Source organism: Aedes aegypti, unplaced genomic scaffold (assembly GCF_002204515.2).
Source record: "Aedes aegypti strain LVP_AGWG unplaced genomic scaffold, AaegL5.0 Primary Assembly AGWG_AaegL5_hic_scaff_476_PBJ_arrow, whole genome shotgun sequence".
Taxonomy (NCBI): domain Eukaryota; kingdom Metazoa; phylum Arthropoda; class Insecta; order Diptera; family Culicidae; genus Aedes; species Aedes aegypti.
The window spans coordinates 81,127-104,027 of NW_018736147.1; the positions used below are offsets into that span (position 1 = coordinate 81,127).

The 22,901-nt window shown below is 36.0% G+C and overlaps 1 protein-coding gene across 1 annotated transcript in view; it reads right to left on the reverse strand.

The window, feature by feature from the left end:
* The window catches only part of LOC110681150 (enolase-phosphatase E1), a 45,810-nt gene extending 33,925 nt beyond the window's left edge, over window positions 1–11,885 (reverse strand). The window contains exon 1 of the mRNA XM_021856918.1: window positions 11,442–11,885. Within this exon, the coding sequence (XP_021712610.1) occupies window positions 11,442–11,534 (93 nt within the window). The 5' untranslated portion in view covers window positions 11,535–11,885. The remainder of the gene's footprint in view (window positions 1–11,441) is intronic.
* Window positions 11,886–22,901: the final 11,016 nt, after the last annotated feature.

Sequence of the window (22,901 nt, forward strand, 5' to 3'; positions counted from 1 at the left end):
TGAACAATTTCTGAAATGATGAAAAATCTCCCTGAATTTAATGTCCAAAACTAACTAACTAATAAAATAACTTATTTCGATAACGTCAGGCAGAACATCGAAGGTTCATAGTTGCATGGAATTTGAAGCAAATCTCTTCAACGACCAAGACAAAGGCTCATGAAGGGAGGTTCCATATTCTGAAATATATTAAGAAAATAGCAGTATAATCGAAAATAACTGATTTCTGCAGCTTACCTTTGATAAGATCTTTAAAAAATTCCAACAATTCGTCTAGAAACCGAAATTAACGAGCAAATTGTGCAGTGGACAAGCCATCTTGTAGCTAAATGAAAGCTGATGTTTTTCACATTACACAATCGGATACCATGTATATGATTTTGTAATGACAGAACGGATAATGGTGTCCAATAAGTTTTATGTAGAATTCAAATTGCTTCCATATTGTTATTATTTAAACTCAATTGGATCTTCATATAGTCATCATTGGACATTAATAAAACCTATCAAATCTGAATTCCGAAGCAGGTATATGATTTTTCAGATAAGGATAATCGGATTAATTGGCTCAGTGTAGTTATTAGTAACAATGAATATTATGGACATGATTATAGAATTTTAAAATAGTGTTAGCACTTCTAAATCTAGCCTTTAACTCTCAGATGGATTTTGTAAATTTTTCAGTTGCTCATGAATGTTAAGTAATACATAATCAATCAAAATAATATGTGCAAATTTTCCGTTTTATCATACAAAATTGTCAAATTTGAAGGGCTCGATCTAGGTTATGTATGAAAACAATTTGACGGAACGTTCAAAGTACTGTGGGTCAACAACTCACACTAAAGATCTTTTGAGCAAAGAAAACTGATGTTACCCTAAGAACAGGTTTTTGTTTTCCTAAGAAATTTTTTGGTTTGTAAAAGAAATCACATAACTTTCGATTACGTTGAAGTTGAAGGAAATATCTGACATGGTAAACATAACTGTTGGGGATCGTCATCGTTGGCGCAATAAACCAATTATCAGGCATTTCACGGCGAAATTCTTTCTCTTTCGCTCTTCAACAAAACTTGAAAACAATGGTGCCAGTACCTGTCAACTTTGACATGTTGGTATACACTAAAAGCTACCCAGGGTGCGGCCTCTCAACACTTTGAGTTCACTTTTCACTTCTCATTGTCTGCCTTGTGTATATAATTTTAGATCATAGTTCTACAAAACCGGCAAAGCATAATATAGCCATAGCCAACCTATCCTCTTAGAAGAATGCCTTCAAAATTATTCGTTAGACGTGGCCCATGGCTGGTTATTAGAGAAATTCTTGATCTGGAGAAAGACAGTAACAAAATTTGACATACATCAAAACAAGCCTCTTCTCAAGAATCGATCGTAGATGATACAGACAAAATATCGACAGGAATCTTATAAAGACTTCGTCATTGATCGCGGACTATCCAAACACGGCTTTTCAGTTGTGGGACTCCGAATCTCTTGATTCCCAGCATGTTCAGTCGTTCAGAAACAGTATGATGTATCTGCTAATTGATATTTTATGTTTTGATTCTGTCGTTCTACTATGAGCGTATGTACGATGTATGTGCCAACATGAAAAGTGTTGACAGTTGAGTCGCTTTGCAAACGTAGGGTGTACACACTTAGAATTTACAGTGAAACCTCCATGAGACGATATTGAAGGCACCAACGACTCATGGAAATATCGAGTCATGGAACAGAAATTCTTTGGAAAGCAGTTTCGAGGGACCATCATAGTAACCATGAAATCTTGTTTCTAGTATGGTTAAATGAGTCGATATCGATGAAACATCGACTCATGGAGGTATCACTGTATCATACTTCTGTGAAATTTCGCCGAAATCTCAACAGCAGATGTGTCGGTGATTTCTTATTTCACAGAATGATCTGTAAAACTTGTGTTACTTGTGCGAAGAGTTCGGTGATTTTGTACCAATGTTATGTGAATTTATTGTTTGGGTTTGGATGTTTCACCAAACGGTTCGGTACTGTTACGGTAGTTAATTGGAGATTCAATTTGCATTTCATCGGATGATTCGGTATGTGTTCACAGATTGCCTGTGGAAAGTGATTTTCTTGGTATATTCAGGGATCTGCTTCTATTCCAATCGCTTCGAAGCAGCGCCTACTAAGATGAATAACACAGATGTAGGTAGACGCTCCAACGCGATAATTGGAATTAAAGCATTTAACAGTGTTTGAAAATGCACATAGATTAAACTGTTTTCCGCTCTTCATGTTTATTTACATTTAAAACAATAAAGCTCATGATTACAGCAATACCAACAACTTCAGACTTATTTTGGAAATCCTAGCCTTGATTCCCACTACCTTAAATTTTAAAACTCTTAAACCATTTTTTACTTCATTTCACGTTCTCACATGAAACAAGTATCAATGCAGGATCAGTCCACGGTTGTCAATATGGCCGACAATTCTAGCGTAACATTTGAAAAGGGCCTATTTGCAAAACGTAAACATTGAGAAATTCTCAATTGAAGATTCCGTACCATATTTATAATTCCTATTTTAAACCCATTCGCATTTTTACTAGTTTCATACCTGTGTTCGACACCCATTAAAGTCTGTTGCGTGGCCCATTATGTTTCTAATCTCAAATAACACAACAACTCGTAAAAATTGTTGAATTCAAACATCATCGGCAGATAGGCCCTTCTATGAATCTTCAAACCAGTTAGGCCCTTTCAGTTAGGCCCTTTGATTGAACATGGTTTCAGTTAGGCCCTTTTATAATTTGCTAATTTTATTGATTTTTGAATTGGTTTGCATAAATCTTGAACAAAATTTAGCGATTATGTGAAAAAAACACTATATAATAGCTAAATATTGGAAATTTTCGGTTGAAGATTCAGTACCATATTGATTATTCCTATTTCAAACCCATTCGCTTTTTACTAGTTTCATACTTGGGGATGATCCAAAAATGATGTCCATCGTTTTTCGGGATTTCTAGAAACTTTCTACCCCCTCTGTCACGATTTTTCCAATGGATCATTGAAGGTCACTCATTTGGCTCTCACCGCATCAGAGCAGCGGCGCCACCGTATATGGGATATAACATTGTGACAGCATTGCTGTTCTGTCAAACACACACGTCTATGGTGGCGCTATCTTTGCATTTCATAGCGGCCGTTTTGGTTATTTTAATGATCCATACCCAATCCATGCACTATCACATTTTCGTACATCCCCCATTGGAGGAGGCCCCAATTGATGGACTTTTTTTTGGGATAATGCCTTGTGTTCGACACTTATAATGGTCTCACAACGATTTGAATTTCAAATAGCACAACAACTTGTAAAAAAAGTTCAATTCAAACATCATCCGCAGATAGGCCCTTTTACGAATTTTCAAACCAGTTAGGCCCTTTTTGAATTTGCTAGTTTTATTGATTATTGAAGTGATTTGCATAATTCTTCAACCACATTTAATGATTATGTGAGAAAACAACACAATATCATACAAGCTAAATATTGGAAACTATTCTATACAAAATCAGCAACATATTGATTATTGATATTTCAAACCCATTCACTTTTTTTTACTAGTTTTATACTTGTGTTAGACACTCATTATGGTTTATTACGTGCCCAGAACGTTAGTAATCTCAAATAGCATAACGACTCGTGAAAATGGTTGCATTCAAATATCATCAGCAGTTAGGCCCTTTAATGAATCTTCAAACCAGTTAGGCCCTTTCAGTTAGGCCCTTCGATTGGCCATGGTTTAAGTTAGGCCCCTCCAGTTAGGCCCTTTTATTAAACATAGTTCCAGTTAGGCCCTTTTGGAATTTGTTGATTTTATTGCTTATTGTGATTTTCATAGTTCTTAAATAAAATAAAGCCAGAGAAAAACAATGTAATAGCTAAATGTTGGATATTCTCGGTTGAAGGTTCAGTACCTTATTGATTATATCTATTTCAAACCCATTCACTTTTTTACTTGTTTTATACTTGAGGGCCTTCCTTAGCCGAGCAGTTTAAGTCCGCGGCTACAAAGCAAAGCCATTCTGAAGGTATCTGAGTGGGAATGGAACTCAGATACCTTCAGAGTGGCTCGGTCCAGGTTTTTTCGTAATCAGTGGCGTCTCGTCCTAAGGTGCACTTGGTGCACTGCACAGTCAAAGATTTCAAACTAACAAATGAAATATATGTATTATAATTCTCAATACTTCCAACATTCATAATGTATAGTTGCTTGAAAATGTTGTTTGATTTCTTCACCTTTAATTGGTGCATCGCCCTCAGTGAACAAACCGTTTCATTCTCCCTCCCATGGTCTTGATCAACCAGCAAGCGAAAACAGCAATGCGAACAAGACAAACTGCCATGCGTCTCCATCGTATTGCAGAAAATGTTCATTTCTGCCGTGTACTCTTTCTTGTGCACGAAAATAGCGTGTATGGACACAGCAGGAATGTGCATTTGTATTGGCATTTCTAGAGCAACAGTGGCGTTGTATAGGTAAAATCTGGTTCACTCCAATTTGTGCACCCGAGAGAGACATTGCCCATGACGCTCGCATTGGTTTGCGAGAATTGAGAAAGCGCGCGCAACTGGCGTCACGACGTGTATGTATGTTGCATGGAGCTTCCAGGTGTCGCGCGATACTAGGCGCAATATTGATTGGAATCAAAACTAGATGTTATAAACATATTGGCCAGATTGATTATGTTTTATCTTATTATATAAACCAAATTCATGTGGTATTTAATTGAATTATAAACTATGTGTGAATATAGCTTTTCTTGCTCAACAGACCGACAACTGATAAATTGCGGTGGGCGTAAAGTGGGTTTCAGCGTTCAACATTCATTTCACTTAAAAGCTTTGATGTATCAACAAAAGTATGCAAGGAGATGTGCCAGCGCTAGACATCGTCAAAAAGCTAAGATATCGTGATACAATTAACAAGCTGTAAATAATAAGAATTATTATATAGAATAACAACGTTAATAATGGAGATTCGGAATTTCGCGAAAGCCAAGAAATCCACGGAATTTATCCTTTATCGCGATACTTGGAAAATGACGCGTAAATAGTTGAATTCTGAATGTTTATATGATAATCTCAGAAAAGATCAGATTTTTGCTCATTTATTTATTTGTAAGCCGAGTTTCATACAAAAAAATGTGCTAATCGTTTAGTTTCAAGTTAAACGTCTTTCTTCTTGCTTTAAATTTTGCATTGATAATACGATATATTAAACTTATTATCTCAGTTCGCAAAATACGAAAAATGCTTGAAATTTACGCATATAAAGGTCATTTTTACTGTAAATATACATTTTTATGTCAAATATGATCAAACTATGGGACCGCGATTAATACGCAAAATTTTTCTTGCATCGCCTTGGAATCAGCGAAATTTTGAGAATTTTCCTTGTCCCTAAACATTGTATAAGGAATCATCCGAAATTCTTAAAACTTTCAACTAGTGATTGAAACGCAGAAAACAAACAAAAAATACGTCCAATGAGCAACAAATATAATAGCTTCCAGACACTTCAAGATTGCATACAGTATTGGAAATTACATTTTAAGGTGTTAATAATAAGAAATTACTTTTTAAGCTGAAATTCATTTTACAAATCAATTGAAAAATTCGTATTCATAATTCAAAATGAACGGTTTGTGCGAGTCAGTGCACAGGTAATCAAATTCCTCACGGGACGCCTCTGTTCGTAATGGAAAATTCCTTTACTTTCCTGAATATAGAGTGCCTTCGTACTTGTCACACAATATACGAATGCGAAAATGGCAACTTTTCAAAGAACGCTCTCAGTTTATAACTGTGGAAGTACTCATTGAACACAAAGCTTAGAAGCAGGCTTTGTCCCAGTGAGGACGTAATGCCAAGAAGAAGTATAAGAAGAATTCTTGCAGGGCTGTTACAAAAACAAACGAATTTGTTTTTGTGAAAATCGTGACTTTTGGAACTCGATCCACAACTAGAGGCAACAAATAAAAATTATTCATTTTTTTTTTTAATGTAATTGTTTTTTTTTTCAGGATAAAAAATCAGTTTTTCAACTAACTTCGCATTAAGATTATGATAAAACTAGTAAAAAAGAGAATGGGCTTGAAATAGGAATCAATATAGTACTGAATCTTCAATAAAGAATTTTTATTAATCAATGTTGATTTTCTCACATACCTAATCGATTGATTTTGTTCTAAAACTTTGAAAATCACTTCAATAATCAATAAAATTAACAAATTCCAAAAGGGCCTAACTGGAACTAAGTTTAATAAAAGGGCCTAACTGGAGGGGCCTAACTGAAACCATGTTCAAGCAAAGGGCCTAACTGAAAGGGCCTAACTGGTTTGCAGTCTCGTAAAAGGGCCTATCTGCCGATGATGTTTGAATTCAACCATTTTCACGAGTTGTTTTGTTATTTAAGATTTAAAACGTTATGGGCCACCTAGTAGACCATTATTAGTGTCGAACACAAGTATAAAACTAGTAAATAGGAGAAAGGGTTTGAAATATGAATAATCACTTCAATAAAGAATTTTCAGTATTCAATGTTGATTTTCTCACATAATCGATTGATTTTGTTCTAAAACTTTGAAAATCTATTCAATAATCAATAAAATTAACAAATTCCAAGAGGGCCTAACTGGAACTATGTTAAATAAAAGGGCCTAACTGGAGGGGCCTAACTGAAACCATGTTCAATTAAAGGGCCTAATTAAAAGGGCCTAACTGGTTTGAAGACTCGTAAAAGGGCCTATCTGCCGATGATGTTTGAATTCAACTTTTTTTACTAGTTTTTATGTTATGTTAGATTTAAAACGTTATGTGGCCCAGTTATAGACTATGAGTGTCGAACAAAAGTTTAAAACTATTAGATAGCAATGAGTTTAAAATAGTAACAATCAATATGTTACAGAATCTTCAATCGAGAATTTCCCAATTTTTACGTTATGCTGAGAGACCCTTTTCAAATAGTTCACTAGGTTCCATTATGTGAGAAAAACACTATACAATGGCTAAATATTGAAAAATATGGAAGAAAATTAAAAATGCACGGAAGGGCCAATCTGATTTTGATGGAAATTTTCAGTTAGGCCCTTTTATGACCAGTTAGGCCCTCTTAGTTTTATCATTTTCAGATAGGCCCTTTTAAATTTGAATAAAATTACCATTAATAATGCATTTTTCATGCCCGTAAGAGTATGTAGGAGTAATTTACGTAAAAAATGATACGAATAATGAATAATCAAGTTTGTTTACATTTTGCAGTTAGGCCCTTTTCAAATGTTACGCTAGAATTCATTTCACAGAGACCTGAACCGAACTAAGTGTAGAAGTTCCACAGAATTTTGTGATTTTTCCGCCTTAGGGACCGTCCATAAATGACGTAGCATTTTTGGCCAATTTTCGACACCCACCTCCCCCATCGTAGCCTATTTTCCCATACCTAATACATGGTTCGTAGCAAATTCGTTAATTCCCCCTCCCCCCTAAAATGCTACGTCATTTGTGGACGGTCCCTTACAGAACATTCCTCGATAACTTATTCAAACAGACTGAAGTCAGAAAAGCAAACAAACTTACTTTATCAATCCTATGGGTCTCGCAGACAAAATTCTACACGTTCTGCTCTAAACCAACTCGATTTTTCACTTTACGAATGTTTTATTTCAGGATTTACAAAACGGCGTAAGTAAGATTTCCAACTTTCGCAACCTAACCGTTAACGCGAGCTGATTGCATGCATAAGTTAAGCGATGTATACGGCGAAAAAATGTTCATTTTTAAACAGTTTTAAAAGACAGGTTATGATTCTTCTTAATTAATGTTCTCAAAACCGTAGAAAGTTACTTACGTCGATTTGAAAAAGTAATCGAGATTCGGTGAATTTTTTTACAGTTTTGTTGGAAACATTTGGAAGAGCTAACAGCAATCTTTCTGATAGTGGTGTTAGTTTGTGTGGGCGGACTAAAAAGGGCTCAAGAGCAAAACTTCTGAAAAAAGGCTCAAGACCTCTTCGGCCCTTTTCAAATGTTTGTCCAGATTTACTTGACAGGGTCACTGTTTTTTATGGCTATTTTTAATACAGAAGAAAGTTTTCGACGTCCCTTGTTATACTGCCATCGAGAATGTTATAAAAATTGATTGAATGTCGTGTACCAATCGAAAGAGGAAATCGACGAAGAGAAATCTCGATAACTTTTTCAAATCGACGTAAGTAACTTTCATACGGTTTTGAGAAAACTTATTGAGAAGAATCACAACCTGACTTCTAAAACTGTTTTAAAATGAATCACCTTTTTAACATTTTTTCGCCGTGTACATCGCTCAAATTTTGCATACAATCAGATCGCGTTCAAAAACTAGGTAGTTTCTATTATTTTCAACCAAAATAATTATAACAAAATGATAAGCCGTTTCATACAGTTACTTTCGACGTTTTTCTACCAGTGTAAAATCGGCTCAAGTAGTGTTTTGTTTTGATTCGAGGTTAAGTCACTTTGTCTCTCTATACAGCGGGGCGGCGAAAGTAGTGGTTAGGTTGCGAAAGTTGAAACTCCTACATTCGTCGTTTTGTAAATCCGGAAATTAAACGTTCTAAAAGTGAAAACTCTAGTTGGGTAGGAGCGGAACATGTAGAATTTCGTCTGCGAAACACGTAGGATCAATAAAGTAAGTTTATTCACTTTTTTGACTTGAGACTATTTGAATAAGTTTTCGAGAAATATGGAAGACTTTGGTAGTTTAAGGAAACACTCGACAACCATTGATCTTAGTTCAACTTTGGTTTAATCTTTGGCCTGTACACGCTAACTTGGAAGTACCCATTAAATGGATTTCTTGTACCTATTTTTATGGTCAGTATGGAACTGTCAGAAGAAGGGTACTTTTCATTGACATAAAAAGGGTATTTTAACCTCATTGTAAAGTATCCATCTTGGTAATATAAATGGGTAATTAATGCACATGATAGTCAATAGCGCCATTTTTCAATTTGTCTACCGCTCGGTGTTAGTAAAAAACTAATGTAGATTCTATTTGTTCGGGGTTAAAAGAAAGAAAATATGGTGCGTACCATTTTTTGACACGTAATCAATGGATACATTCCGGTTAGTGATTCCATTAATAATCGTTTTTCTGATTGTAGAATTTTGGACGACTGTAGCTGATTTCACTGCCGACAGCAGCGATTCCCGTAGTATCTCGGTTATCTGCTAGATGATCACCGAAATGATAAGCTACATGTAGATTTTTTTGTCAACTATTGGAATAAATGTACGTTGTATTTTATTGAGTATCTTTTGCTTTTCTTCATTACATATAACATACGTTACGACTCATACAAAATTAAAAAAAATCATACAAAAAGCGTAACGGAGGGGGGAAGCGGGTCGAAAATTTCCAATTTCAGCGTTACGTAATAAATGGATGTCGCCTCAGAGGTCAAGAGTGAAAAATACCCATTATTTGAAGTTCGATGCGAATACTCTTTAATGAGTAAATCGACACTACTCTTTTAATGAGTGAAACCACTTTTCTTGAAAATGGGTATTTTTTACCCATTAATGGGTACTTTCATGTCAGACAAGGTAGACATTCAGCGGAGATGTGGAATTTTATTTGAGCAATAATCGCTGGATTTGATCGCTGACCGCATAAATCGCTTCGCAAACATTATGCAATACATTTCTTTATGCAGAAACTCCAGAAATTTATTGAATATCTCTATTTTTGTTAACAACGATGGGCCGTATGTGCTTCACTGACCACCAATCAACCCAATCAGTCAGACCGTACCATTTTCAGATGTCAAACATCTGAACGTGCCCGTTTGAAGTGTACCGGTGACTGGCGTTAAGTCGTATCAATTTGGTCGAATGAACAACAATCTTAGATCAACGTATATCTTTTTTATGCTGGCCAAATTAGGTGTATGGGAGTTAAAATTATAAGGAAAATGAATTGTTTTTGTTATGTTTTGAATCAATTTGGACAAGTAAATGAATGTCAATGTGATCTACTGAACACAAAAGGTTTCATGCTGATTCACTATGTAAAACGGTGTATAATCCCCTATGGCTATAACTGGCGTATGGCCAAAACAGGTGCTTCTACCCTATTGTCTGGTTTTTAGCTATTTGCTTCATATACGAATTGAATTTTTGATAAAGTAGCTTCATGGAGATTTATCTTAGATAGCCAAAACTGTCACATACGACCTTTACAAATCGAGCTCCAGATTCCACCATATTATATTTTAGGAGCCTATTGACAAAGAAAAGTTTTCGAGTAAGAACTGTGGTAGGGCCCATAACAAACTAAACATGAAACGATATCGATTACCCTTCGGTGTCGGAAGTTGAACTTCCACGCTAGAATGCAAAGGTGAAAAATTAATACGTATTTTCACACACAACTTTTGCTCTGTGTATCAAAAAGTTCAAAAATGAAATCATCTCACTCACACAACCAACACCTCTAGCATCAGCACTCACTTCGGACATCCAAGCGGATTGGGAGCGTGAGTTCCCGCAAAGTTGTTTATCAGGGTTGCCAAACTAACCGCTAGGTGAACAAACTCAGTACAAATAAGAGGTTTTTTTTCTGAAGTAATAGCACTAGCTCTTGCAGATAACGGGGATAATTAACGTTGGAGTGTGTTAAATGCTCCGACCACAATAGATAGTTACTCCGAACAACGCCAAAATAACTGTAAATTGCATCCGCACCACACAAACTAGCAACACATTCATCCATCGTCGACTCAACGCAGGTGTTTGCGAAACGAAACGAAAAAACGCTTTCCGGTCGGAGCTTTTTCGAAAGCTTCCCAAAAAAAGCCGGTAATGCGAGCCTTGCACTGCAAGATTATCGAGTTGATTCAAATTTCCACCAACTCCTTCAATCTTGAGATCTGGATGTTTGTTCCAGCTGAAACTACGAACAATAATGCGAAAAGACGCTAAAAAGCAGCCAATGTGGACGCAAGAATAAAACGATGGGAAAGCGAAAACGAAACTTTGCCAATGTGTGTGCCAGCCAGCCAGAACTCAGGAAGACGCGGCGTAGTCGGAGCCCCAAGCCGCCGATCGATGATTCTCCAACAACAGCAACTATAGAGAGAAATTTGCTGCTGGCTGCAGCCCATGAAAATCGACGTGTTCCACCATTTTTTCCGACTCTCCACATGTTCGAAACCTGCGGTTTTCTTCCAACTATCGAAGAAACCAAAAACCGGCTGAAATTTTTCGCAATATTCAGCACATTTCCCGGAAGCCGGGAAGCTAAAATTGACCGAAATTACTGTTCTTTCCAAGCGTACTTAAGACAAAGGGGAGACGTAAAATGAATACCTAATTCCGGGATAACGGTAACTATATCTATTAAATTAAGCAAAAACTCACCTTCACGAAGCTGATGGAAGAGGTTGTACCCTCGATGTCGCAAATAATCTTCTTTGCGGCAAGGACTTTCTCGTCGAAGCTAACGGCTGCCATCTTTTTTTCTTGCTTGCTTGGTTGCTAACGCACTCACGGGGAAAAATCCGTTCAACACTTAACTACCACACACTCTCGAGAGAAACCGGACTCAAAAATCGATACCCGAAGTCGCAGATCTTCCGGAACTTCAGATGCTTTTACGCAAAACGAGATTGAATTCGATTTCCGGGGATTTTCTTCCGAATTCGGAACACAAAGAGGCAGAGCAGAAGTTAAACTTTTTCACTCACACCACGGAGCTTGGCTAACAAGAAAGAAATTCTGAGCGGAACGAGAAATTTGCGGGGACTAGACGCTTGACCGGCCGATGGCTTTCTACAGACTGAACGCGGCGCAAGCGGTTGATGAAGCAGCAAGCCACCGGTGGGGTTACCAGCGTGAGAGAAAGTGAACCGGTTGGGGAGAGAGAGCGAAGCATTTTTCAGCGGTTGAAAAACGATTTTCGGCGGGAGAACAGGGTTCGTAAATATTTTGCATTGGGGTATTAATTCAATTAATTGTAAAGGGCCAATCAGGTTAATCAAAATAATCGTTGATCCCGTTGATCCACGCTAGTACTACGGAGAAATAAACACAAACAAATTTTAGTTATTTTCAAACTAAAGTTTAGGTTGAATTTTGCACAAACAAAATTTTAGTTTGATTCAGCCTCGTGAGATGGTAGAAACAAGCCATTTTTTAGGTTGTTTTTTTTTACAGATGAACATTCAAAATCAACAAAAATTTGTTCGGAACAAACAAAAAATTGATTGTTTGTTTTTACAGGTGTAGAAACAACCAACGCTTTAGGTTGTTTCAAACAAGGAACATTAGTATAAAAACACCAATCTTAAGTTTGTTGTAAACTGAATTAAACAAAAAATCGTTGTTAATTGGGTTGTTAAGTGAAGAAAAATTCACAGTTTTTTGTAGCTTGATCGAAAGAGAACACTTTTCTAGGTGTAACACCATTTTATTGCACTTCAATATATTAATGTTGATATAATAAATGATTAAAATAGATTTCAATCCGTCGACTCAATGGCATTTCAATTCACTTAATAACAGCTCGTCCAAGGGTGATTCAAAAGTGATTTCCATACTAATTTCAAACGAGTTTTAAAAATAGTTCCTGATCACGGAAAATTGTGGTGGGGATTGCTAAACAAACCTTCCGGTCCGCCTCATAGTTACATACTATTTGGTGCTGGATGTAGTTCTTGTTTTTCCAGCTGTATTGAAAAACATGAGCCATAGTCTTTGGCATACAATCGGATCTTTCTGTAGCAGAAAAGAACCGAAATGTCTATCGACGACCGGTGATTGCTAGCAGATATAGTGGAAAGCTGGTCTTGAAACGTTCATCGCTTCAAGCTTGTTGAAAAACTGAATACACTGATTGCCTGTCGATCAGAGCCGAACTAGGCATAGTGGTTATCACGCCCAATGGTATGGGTGCCCTAGTGTAGATGTAGTTGTGAACCTTGGAGGAAAACAATATGCACTCTGTCTCGAAAAACACCCAGAATCCGAGTGTAAATTTTTCAAATTGGGTAATATTTCCATATGCAATTTGATGAGTCTGGAAAGCGTGTGCAAGTTTCTTTGAGGAAAACAAAAACAAACTGTATGACGAGCGTATGCTAGTCTACGTGTGTTCAAATGTCACTAAGCTCTATAGACCGTACACATACATCTAAATCTGCATGTCTTCGATGTATTACATCGTTCCAGGTGGGAGTTATCTGATATGTGAATATGGTACCATAACAGAAATTCTCATCTGAATGAAGTGACAAATCATAATATTCCGCAAACTATATCACACGTCTAAAGAATGTATTGCGTGAAGTTAAGACACAGCAGAGTATTGGGTACATAGGACCAAGTCCCTGACGGGTAGCGCGAAACTGATGAGCGATAGACAATAGAATCATCAACACTGTCATATGGGATAGTAAGCATGTGACTATTTATTGTCGAAACTATAATTTATTAGGCAAATCAATATTTCAAGATCAAAATGTTTGTTGCAACCCAATGTAGGTATTATTAAATTAGGCTGATAGATTATCAACTTTCCGTTCGTCGTGCGATTTGTTACCGTTAGAACTAGTGATCCTTTATAGAGAGATAAGCGGAAGTAAAATGGAAAGATTTGGCAACAGACCAGCAGTGCTGATTTTGCTCGGCGTCGAGAATAATATTGTAACACGGACATGACTTCCTCATTGCTATAAAGTGTATTTTGTTTCGTTATAGGTCTTTGAGCTACATATCAAAACTAATAAACAGCCGAAAAAATCAAAAACTAAAAATCGCATTGACAAAAATTCAAAAAAGTAAAACATTTCATTTCTTTGCTTCATGCAAAATTACTTTTACCGAAATAATTTCAAGCGGATTACATTACTCATCAAGAAAAGTTCAAAACAAACATAACGCATGTTCGTTTGGCTCACACTTTGACAGCTCTCGCTGCTCGATTGGCTCACACTTTGACAGAAATGTCAGCTTCCGCGAATCTCTCTTATAAAGGATTTCTAGTTAGAATCACCAAGCTGATACTATGTACGACAAGCAAGGTTTCCCACTACTTACACCGATACAACAGCACGAATACTGAAATATCATAACCGCGCTAATATCCGTATAGTACATTAATAGTGAATTATTGTATTTTTCTTCTGATGTACAGGTATAAATTGGTATATTTAGCTAAAATAATAAACAATTATACGCGTAGAGCCTACGGGTCCTGAAGTTAGGATTGAAATCAAAATAATATTGCGCATTTCTTTCACACCACAGGATTATCGCAGAAGTTTTTACATGTGCGGAGGTGCCGGTAGAGGTGCGCGATTGCGTCGAGTCGGGTCGGTGTTTTCAGCGAACTCATATTTCGCAAGTCAAAGAATGAGTGCTCTGAGGGCGTGATACATGATTCGATGCGGTCCCACACTTTTATTTGTGCTTTTGCACTTGTCTTATTAAATAGGAATACTTTGTGTTAGGGAAAGTATAGGAGAATAAATTATGATTTATTAGAATTTTCTGATAGAGGCAGAGTTCACATGTTATTTCACACACTAAACCAAGACTAATTGCTCAATACATACATTTATCTCAACTAGAGAGCCTCTAAGGGAGAGGTGGGACGGGGGGTGGGCCGCCGATCGAGCTGTCAAACTCATTGAAAGCTAATGGGGATTTTGACGGTTCGATTGGCGGCTTACCGCCTACTCGCATTTCTCCCTTTCAGGATCTCTACTCACAACAATAATTATTTCCCAAGTAACATTAGTAGCTGAATAACCGTTTCTTCAGCTGAAATATGCTGGAGAATGATTTGTTAAACTCTTATTCAGCATAATTGTTTGTTGGGTTAACACAAAACTAATATCAGATGGGCCGCCATTCTGTGGAGTGGTGTGGCCCCTTCCTTTCCTTGTTTTCTTATCTTTCCAGAACAACCGAAATGAAGAAGGAAACCTCCAAGCCATTGTGGAGAAGTGATGTCACAACAGGAAGATGAGCAAACCCGGCACGCAAATATTCCCACCTTAAGGTCGTTAACACGTAGAAGGTCGTAAATCGGTGCATTACATTTTGATTACATGGATAATAATAACTATTTACACCCTGACAGAACTGCCTATCTCAAAAATAGGTAGAAGGGCGGGACGATGGTGCGAGCCTACCCACTCTGTCATCGGTGGGCGTCGGGCGTACTAACTGGTATAGCATGGTCTATGGGGCTCTGCCTGCACAAATCCTGTTTTCTTTCTCTTTCACTTTTTTTGTGAATTGCTAACAACAATGCCATTAAAGTAAATCCAATACAAGAATGCAGTGCAGAACCTCATAACGCCTTTTTCGGTAAACGTATTTCCCAGCGTGGGGTTTATAGGGATGTTTGTGTAAACAACGCAGATTGGCCATGGTTAGGGGGTGCGTTGATATTAGCAGATTAGCAGATTAGCAGTTCCTGATCACGGAAAATTGTGAAATTTTGTATTCTTATTTATTTTTTTACGTAGATTCAGAATATGAAAGAAACTGCAAGGAACAATTGGTAGCTTTTAAGATACTTACATGCTTAATACAAGCTGCATAGCAGCAACCATTGCTGAACAAATTTTAAGTTGAATCATTAATTGAATAATATTAATTGGGTCCTAAAATTTGTAATGAAATCTTGTTTTTATTTAATAACACGAAAAAGCATGTTACTGTAATTACTTTAGCAATTTTTCCCGCTCAAATAATGGCTATATCATGTTTAAACTTTAATTTAAAAATTTGGTCCATAAATGAACCTTGACACTTTTGATCATGTTTGACGTTCGCTTAGTCGACAAAAACACCACAGGGGTTTTAGTTCGACCACTGGGGTTGTTCCTATCTGACATTTCGTAAGGGACACGGAAAACAAAATACACCCAAAATTTGAGTTTAAGCCAAAGGATGTGGCAAAATCTAATAAAAATGTTTTTGGGCTTAAACCAACGGAAAACATTAGAAAATTGAGTAAACATGTGTTTTTGGCCTAAACTTAAGCGTTTGGCACTAAAATTGGGATAGGGCTTTAGGACCCATCCACTTGCAGTTTGTGTTTTGAATAAGAGCTGAATAAACCTCCGAAAATGCAAATATAGTAGCTTTTGTTCTACAACACATAAGAAGTTTAATAATTGACTGAATAAAAGCATCTATAGGTTGTAGACATCATTTTAGTAGAATATTGAACATTTGATTAACAACAAATCGTATAAAAGTTTCAATGTCTAATACTTAAAATGTTGACCAGCATGATTAGTAAAACTTATAAACAATGTGAATAACAGTATATGAGTATGCTCTTATTCAAGCAAAACGTATTATGTCTTTTTATGTTATTTTCAAAATGTTTTTCAAATCAAATCCAAGACGTGTATGCGATGGATGGATTAACGTAATGGACGTAATGGCGACGTAATGGATCAACGAGGGTAAAGTTCGAATCACATTGGATTAAAAATATCAAATTTTTTTTTCCAAATGTAGTGATCATCATCTACGACGTTATTGATATCGGAAAAAGTTACTAATCATAACATGTTTAATGATAATCGAAGTATAAATAATAATTTAACAATAGTTACATGAAAGTGGTTACCTAACTTACAGTCCAGTGTCACAAATAAACATATACATAGTTAATTATTGTTGAATAATGGTGACAGCTGAAAAAATGCCCTACAAAGAGCTGAGAAGATGGTATTTAGATCCAAATTTAAGTCAATGTTCAACATTTTTCATTGGAATGAATAATACTAGAATCAACACATATTAAACTCCTCCAAAGAATCTCTGCCGACTTGTCAAGATTGTTTTACTAATGAGTTGAACAAGTCATTTTTCCTTCTATTAAAGAGCCAATATTCCACCAAACAAATATAATTGTGTAAACAGATGTACAGCAGACGAACTAACGTTTTGGTTGCTTCGCATTTCAGCTGTTTCCATGTTTAACATGAACATGATTAAAAGCTGAATAGGTATTTTATAAAATCCTAATGCTATGTTCAGACTAGAGCTGATATTACGTAATATAGGCTTCCTTGATGTCAGAAACCTTACATCTAGTTTTCACTGGAAATAAAATGTATGACGTTTGATATCAAGATAGCCTACACTGAAATGAATTTTATTGTAGAAACTACTGAATCCATGGTAAAATTAAGAACTGCACCAACGATTTTCAACCGACTACATTAATCTGTTAACTCTACCAAAACATAGTCAACATCACTACACAAGATAATTTCTTCTGTTGATTTAACCAGAGTTGTAGTATTTTTGACTAGAAACATTCTTGATTTGAGAAGTTTAGCATCATACTTTTGACCACACTGTGTTATACGGTGGGTGTCACGGATTGAAATACAATGCTTTGTAGTGGATGCTACTATGGACATAGTCAAATTTACTGCACTGCTCAGTGATTTTCACCAGATTATAGTAAACTTAACAGATTTTTTGTAGTCGGTTGAAAATCGTTGGTGGCAGTTCTTAATTCTACCATGGATTCGGTAGATTATACAACAAAATTTTTGCGTGTATATTACGTAATATCAGCTCTAGTATGAAACGTAGCATAATACAAACATAGATATATCATCCGAGCAGGTCATCCAAAGAAGTCCAAATAACGATTACTAAACACATTGTTCAGCAACAAAGAAGCCTTACAAAATAGGTCACACCATAGCCAAATTTTAAAAAATGGGCAAAATATCTAAAAATTGCGTTGTATTCCTAATGTATTGCAATGTTCAACTTACTAATATTATTATTATTTATCTTTATTTGAGTGGCTTTTCGCTCTTGGCAAATTCGTCACTAACTTACTAATATATAAAAACATGTTGGATAAAATAATAACTGATGCTTTCTCAATAGCGGGAATTTGGGGCAAGTGTGCCACCTTAAGCAAATTGTTCTCTAACTTTGCCCAAAGTTTATAAAATCCACCAATTTAGCCTCATGATGATAGTTTCACATTTTTTCATAACCACTGTGCCATTTGAAATGAAAATAATTTCAAAAAGTATTGGTTTTGGAGCTTCTCAAATATCTTTCCAAAATAACCTATTTTTCGACACTATGGGGCAAGTGTGCCACCCATATGGGGCAAGACGGCCACCGAATGAACATCGCATGTAATTCTACTTGTAATGAAATTTTCTTTATTTCCTATTAATATTATTTAAAAAGCAGACGCTAATCTATAATTTAAAAATAATTTTAAGTTTACCGTAATAAGGTGGTGCTTTATAACAAGGTTCAAAACATGCGTAAAGGCTGAGCTACAATGATGGAGCGGCAACGCGGCGCGGCAGAATTTGACAGTTAGCCCATACATCTTCTGTCAAAACCTGCCGCGCCGCGTTGCCGCTCCCATCATTGTAGCTCAGCCTTAACTCTCTATTACTCATTCGAATAACTAAAATGATTATTTTTGTCTCCATTCAATACAATATAAGTGGTACCCTTATATTACGGCAAATATGTATAATATTACACTAGATCAGCACTAAATAACGGTAAAATATTGATGTAGATATGTAAAACGGTACTTAATAAGCCGAAAAACATGTTGTTATTGTATATTTTTGAGATAAAATCACTTTGGGGGGCAAACATGTTAGTTATTCCCCTACTATACTTCAGAAACCACTACCGGTGCCTCATTTAGTTTATTATTATGATTTGTTGATGATGTTACATTTTTATAAATTTCACTTCAACAATTTTTGTTTACCAAATAGGTGCACACTTGCCCCAATAACTATACATTTCAACCAAAACTGGATTTTGTATGCAAAACTAAATACTTTTTTCGTTCAAATGCCACAATAACTTACACATTTGAATAGTTTCACGATGTACAGTACGTTAGAAAAATCTGGTAATAATTTACCTTTTACCATGCTATTTAGAAACAACGAAATCTTATAAAAATCCACTCAAATTTGGTTGTCTTTGCAAAAATCGATGTAAATACGTGTAAAATAGAGCAATGTTCATCATATTTTGATTATTATATTGTGAACTATGAAGGAACATATTGTTAAGCTCAAAGAAAATATATATATTGTAATTTTTATAAAAAACAGGGGTGGCACACTTGCCCCTATGGCACACTTACCCTAAAGTCCGCTACAATATTCAAAATATGTTTAGAAAATATTTGAATCAGTCTTCTGACATAGGATTATTGATTGAAATATATTTTATATTTGTATAATGTTTAATAGATGGAAAAACTGTGACAATTAGTTAAAATATTAAACCTAGTAGAAATATTATACATTTAATAAATGAATTTTAGTATAGTTAGATGAACAATTCAATTAAAGTTTTAACAAGTTAAAACTTATTATGAAAATTCGATTAATCATTACAGACTGTTTCACTTTGTGAATAAACTTTATTTTGACCAGCATTGAAATAAATTTTCTCACTGTGCGCTATAAATAGCCCTCGGAGTTCAGCTTGCATCAGTACTGAACAGCAGCAGAAGTAATGCGCTTATTCAGTTGTTGATCAGCATAGCACGTGTTGATTAGTCATTGTTGAATAGAAGCTCAAGCATGATCAATAATCAGCTACAAGAGGTTTATATTGGGCATGGAAGGCTAATATATGAATCAAGGATGGCGCAGATGGCAAGTATACCGCTGACGATGGGAAGGTCTCGAGTTTGAATCCAGTATTCAGGTAATTATTAAAAGTGTGGTTGTTAATTCATGGTAAAGGTATACACTACATTTGATGTATACAGGTTAGCTATTTTTAGTCATTTATTTGTTTTCAATCAATTTTGTGGCAGTTGAATAAAAGCTGATATGAATGCTTATAAAGCGATTTTGAAGTTGCACAATAAAGTCAATATACAACGACACGCTTTATAACTTCTCCAAATTTGTGTGAACAACGCCTGAACAAAGGCTTCACTTGGAAATAATTAAAATGTGTTAACATGATGCTGAATTAAACTACAATAATGTAGTTTGTTAAACTAGCGTTGTTAAATCATCAATCCTTATTAAGTTAAGTGAAACCTGAATAAACATCATTACAATATATGATTACATCACTAAATGATAAGAAGCTAATAATTTCGCCAGATTTGCTTGAACAATGTAGTTGTGAAAAATTGCTTAATAAATGATTATACAATAGGCAAATGTTCTTGGGTGGGGCCTTCCTTAGCCGAGTGGTTAGAGTCCGCGGCACAAAGCCATGCTGAAGGTGTCTGGGTTCGCTTCCCGATCGGTCCAGGGTCTTTTTCGTAATGGAAATTTCCTTGACTTCCCTGGGCATAAAGTATCATCGTACCTGCCACACGATATACGCATATACGAATGCGAAAATGGCAACTTTGGCAAGAAAGCGGCTCAGTTAATAACCGTGGAAGTGCTCATAAGAACACTAAGCTGAGAAGAAGGCTCTGTCCCAGTGAGGACGTTAATGCCAAGAAGAGGAAGAAGAGACGTTGGCTGATGTCAAGAAGTTTGCAAACTTCTTGAATATGAGCTGTCGAGAGCACAGCGAGCAGCAACGGAAACGGATCTTCCCAGAAAGTATTGCCACAGTAGTTTCTTGATTTAGAATAGCTGTTTTAATTCAGGATCACACTTTTTGGTTTGCTAAACACTATTTTATTTACTGTCCAAATGCTAATAACTAATTTATTACGCTTATGATTACTTCACTAATAGTTTCAATTCATCAATTTCAATTCATCAAGTTCAATTCACATTTTAGTTTAAGATTTCACAAAACTTTGCTTCTTGTATGGCGTTCTGATCCACTTGCGTTGATGGCGTCGAGATGGTGCTTCACGGCGAGAAAGAGACCGATGTCGCTTTGCTATTCCCTTTTATATTAGGTGTCCCGGAAGAAGGTTGTTCGCCATGATGAGCTTCACCTACGTTTGGGCGTTTATCTCACTCGATGAACAGGGGTGTTCCGACTTGATGTGGTGGGTTGCTCACATATAGGTGGCGTATAGCTTAGCTTCGTGGTATGCACGAACATGAGCAAACTTGGATGTCAGGGAAATTAAATATGAGCCCAATAGCACAGACAAAAAGACGTTACACTCTAATTATTGTGCATCGCATAGCAATTCTAATATATGATAGCAGCGCCCAATTCTAATATTTGGTAGTTGGCCGACGGGCCACTCGTGGCGCTCGCGTCACTTTTGTTCGAGTTTGACGTTTGCTCACACCACCTAGTTCGCGGTTGGCCAAATGAGGTATTTTTTGCATTGGGCGTAAATGTTCACGTGACTATAGACATATATGTTTTGAATTGATAATTGTTCCAGCTGTTACGTTTGTTTGTCTGTGCACTAGCTTTTAATCCTTTATTTCTCACGACTTAGATCGACTTTACGAAAATAGCTTAAATAGTGCTTAAACAAATAGTGTTGCAAATGAGCTGTTTTTTTGGAAATCACTTTAATTAGCCAATAGTACCGTCAAGCTACCATTCACCGTGCTTTTAAGAAAAATTTGCACTTCAAAAATTATATAACTTTTCCAAATAATTTGAAGCGTACTAGAATACCACTACGTAGCGTGAAATTATATAATAATCCAGGGAAAACTCTAAAACTAGTGATGCATAACAAAAAAAAATACTCAAAAATTGCCTCGTACCGTTCTATGTCACATTTACCGTGCACACTAGTGCACCATTCACCGTTCGTATAGTTTTCGTCATGATTTAATTTTGTATCTTGAAGAAACGTTGTTGATGGAGAAACTATGTTGCTAGTAGTGTGCGCACTCATTTTTAAGAGTACTCAAATCTTCATTTACAATAAAACCATAAAAAGGTTAAAAATTGGCTAATAATTATTTTTTCATTAAAATCGTTTTAGGAGGTTTGACTGGATTGTCCAAACCATTCCTTATTCACTCAAAAACTAAATATGAAGTAGTTTAATGACGATATAACAATAAATCTAATATTACCGAATAATTTCATGCCTTTTACACTAATGCACGGTAATAGGACCATAAATATTGAAAAGGATCCATTCACCCTGCATTGGGTTTCGACTGAAACACAATAAAAAAAAATCTAATTTGGATAAAATCTCATTGCTCATACGATGAAATACATCTTACTAATAGTATCACAATGAAAATTTGTTGAATTTTGAAAAATTTCATACTCTGTCGTTAAAATGAAAAATGAGAATTTTTGGCGTTTCTACTAAGAGTGTTAAAAAATCTCATTATCAAACAGAACACGATTTTGACTACATAAACTAGGTTTTTCAAAATGCTTTGTGACAAAAACTACTTCTTCTTCCATCAGTTTTATCTTATTTTTGCTGACAAAGGAATAATTGTGAAAATTGTATGAATATTCTGTAGGAATTTGTATATGTGCACGGTGATGGAGGCCGCACGGTGACTGGTGACTTAACGGTATTTTGTTTGCAATAGTAAATTGATTGGTTATCTATGCGTATGAAATCATACTCTAGTAAGGCGGGATCCACAAATTACGTAACGCTCTAGGGGGGGCGGGAGGAGTAGGCTTAAGCGTTACGGCTCAATACACAAATTTAAAACTTTTCATACAAAAAGCGTTACGGGATGGTGGGGAGGGGTCAGAAATTTAAATTGTAGTGTTTTACGTAATACATAGACGCTGCCTAATTTAGTATTCATCTGAATCGGTTTGGGTTATTGTCTCAACTTCGTCGAAAACGGGTACAGTGCGTGGAGCCGTATCTTGACAATTTTGATTCACTTCGGCAGGAAGTTTTTTTTAAACCCTCTCTTTCCCGATGGTAGCTCCAGACACCATTGG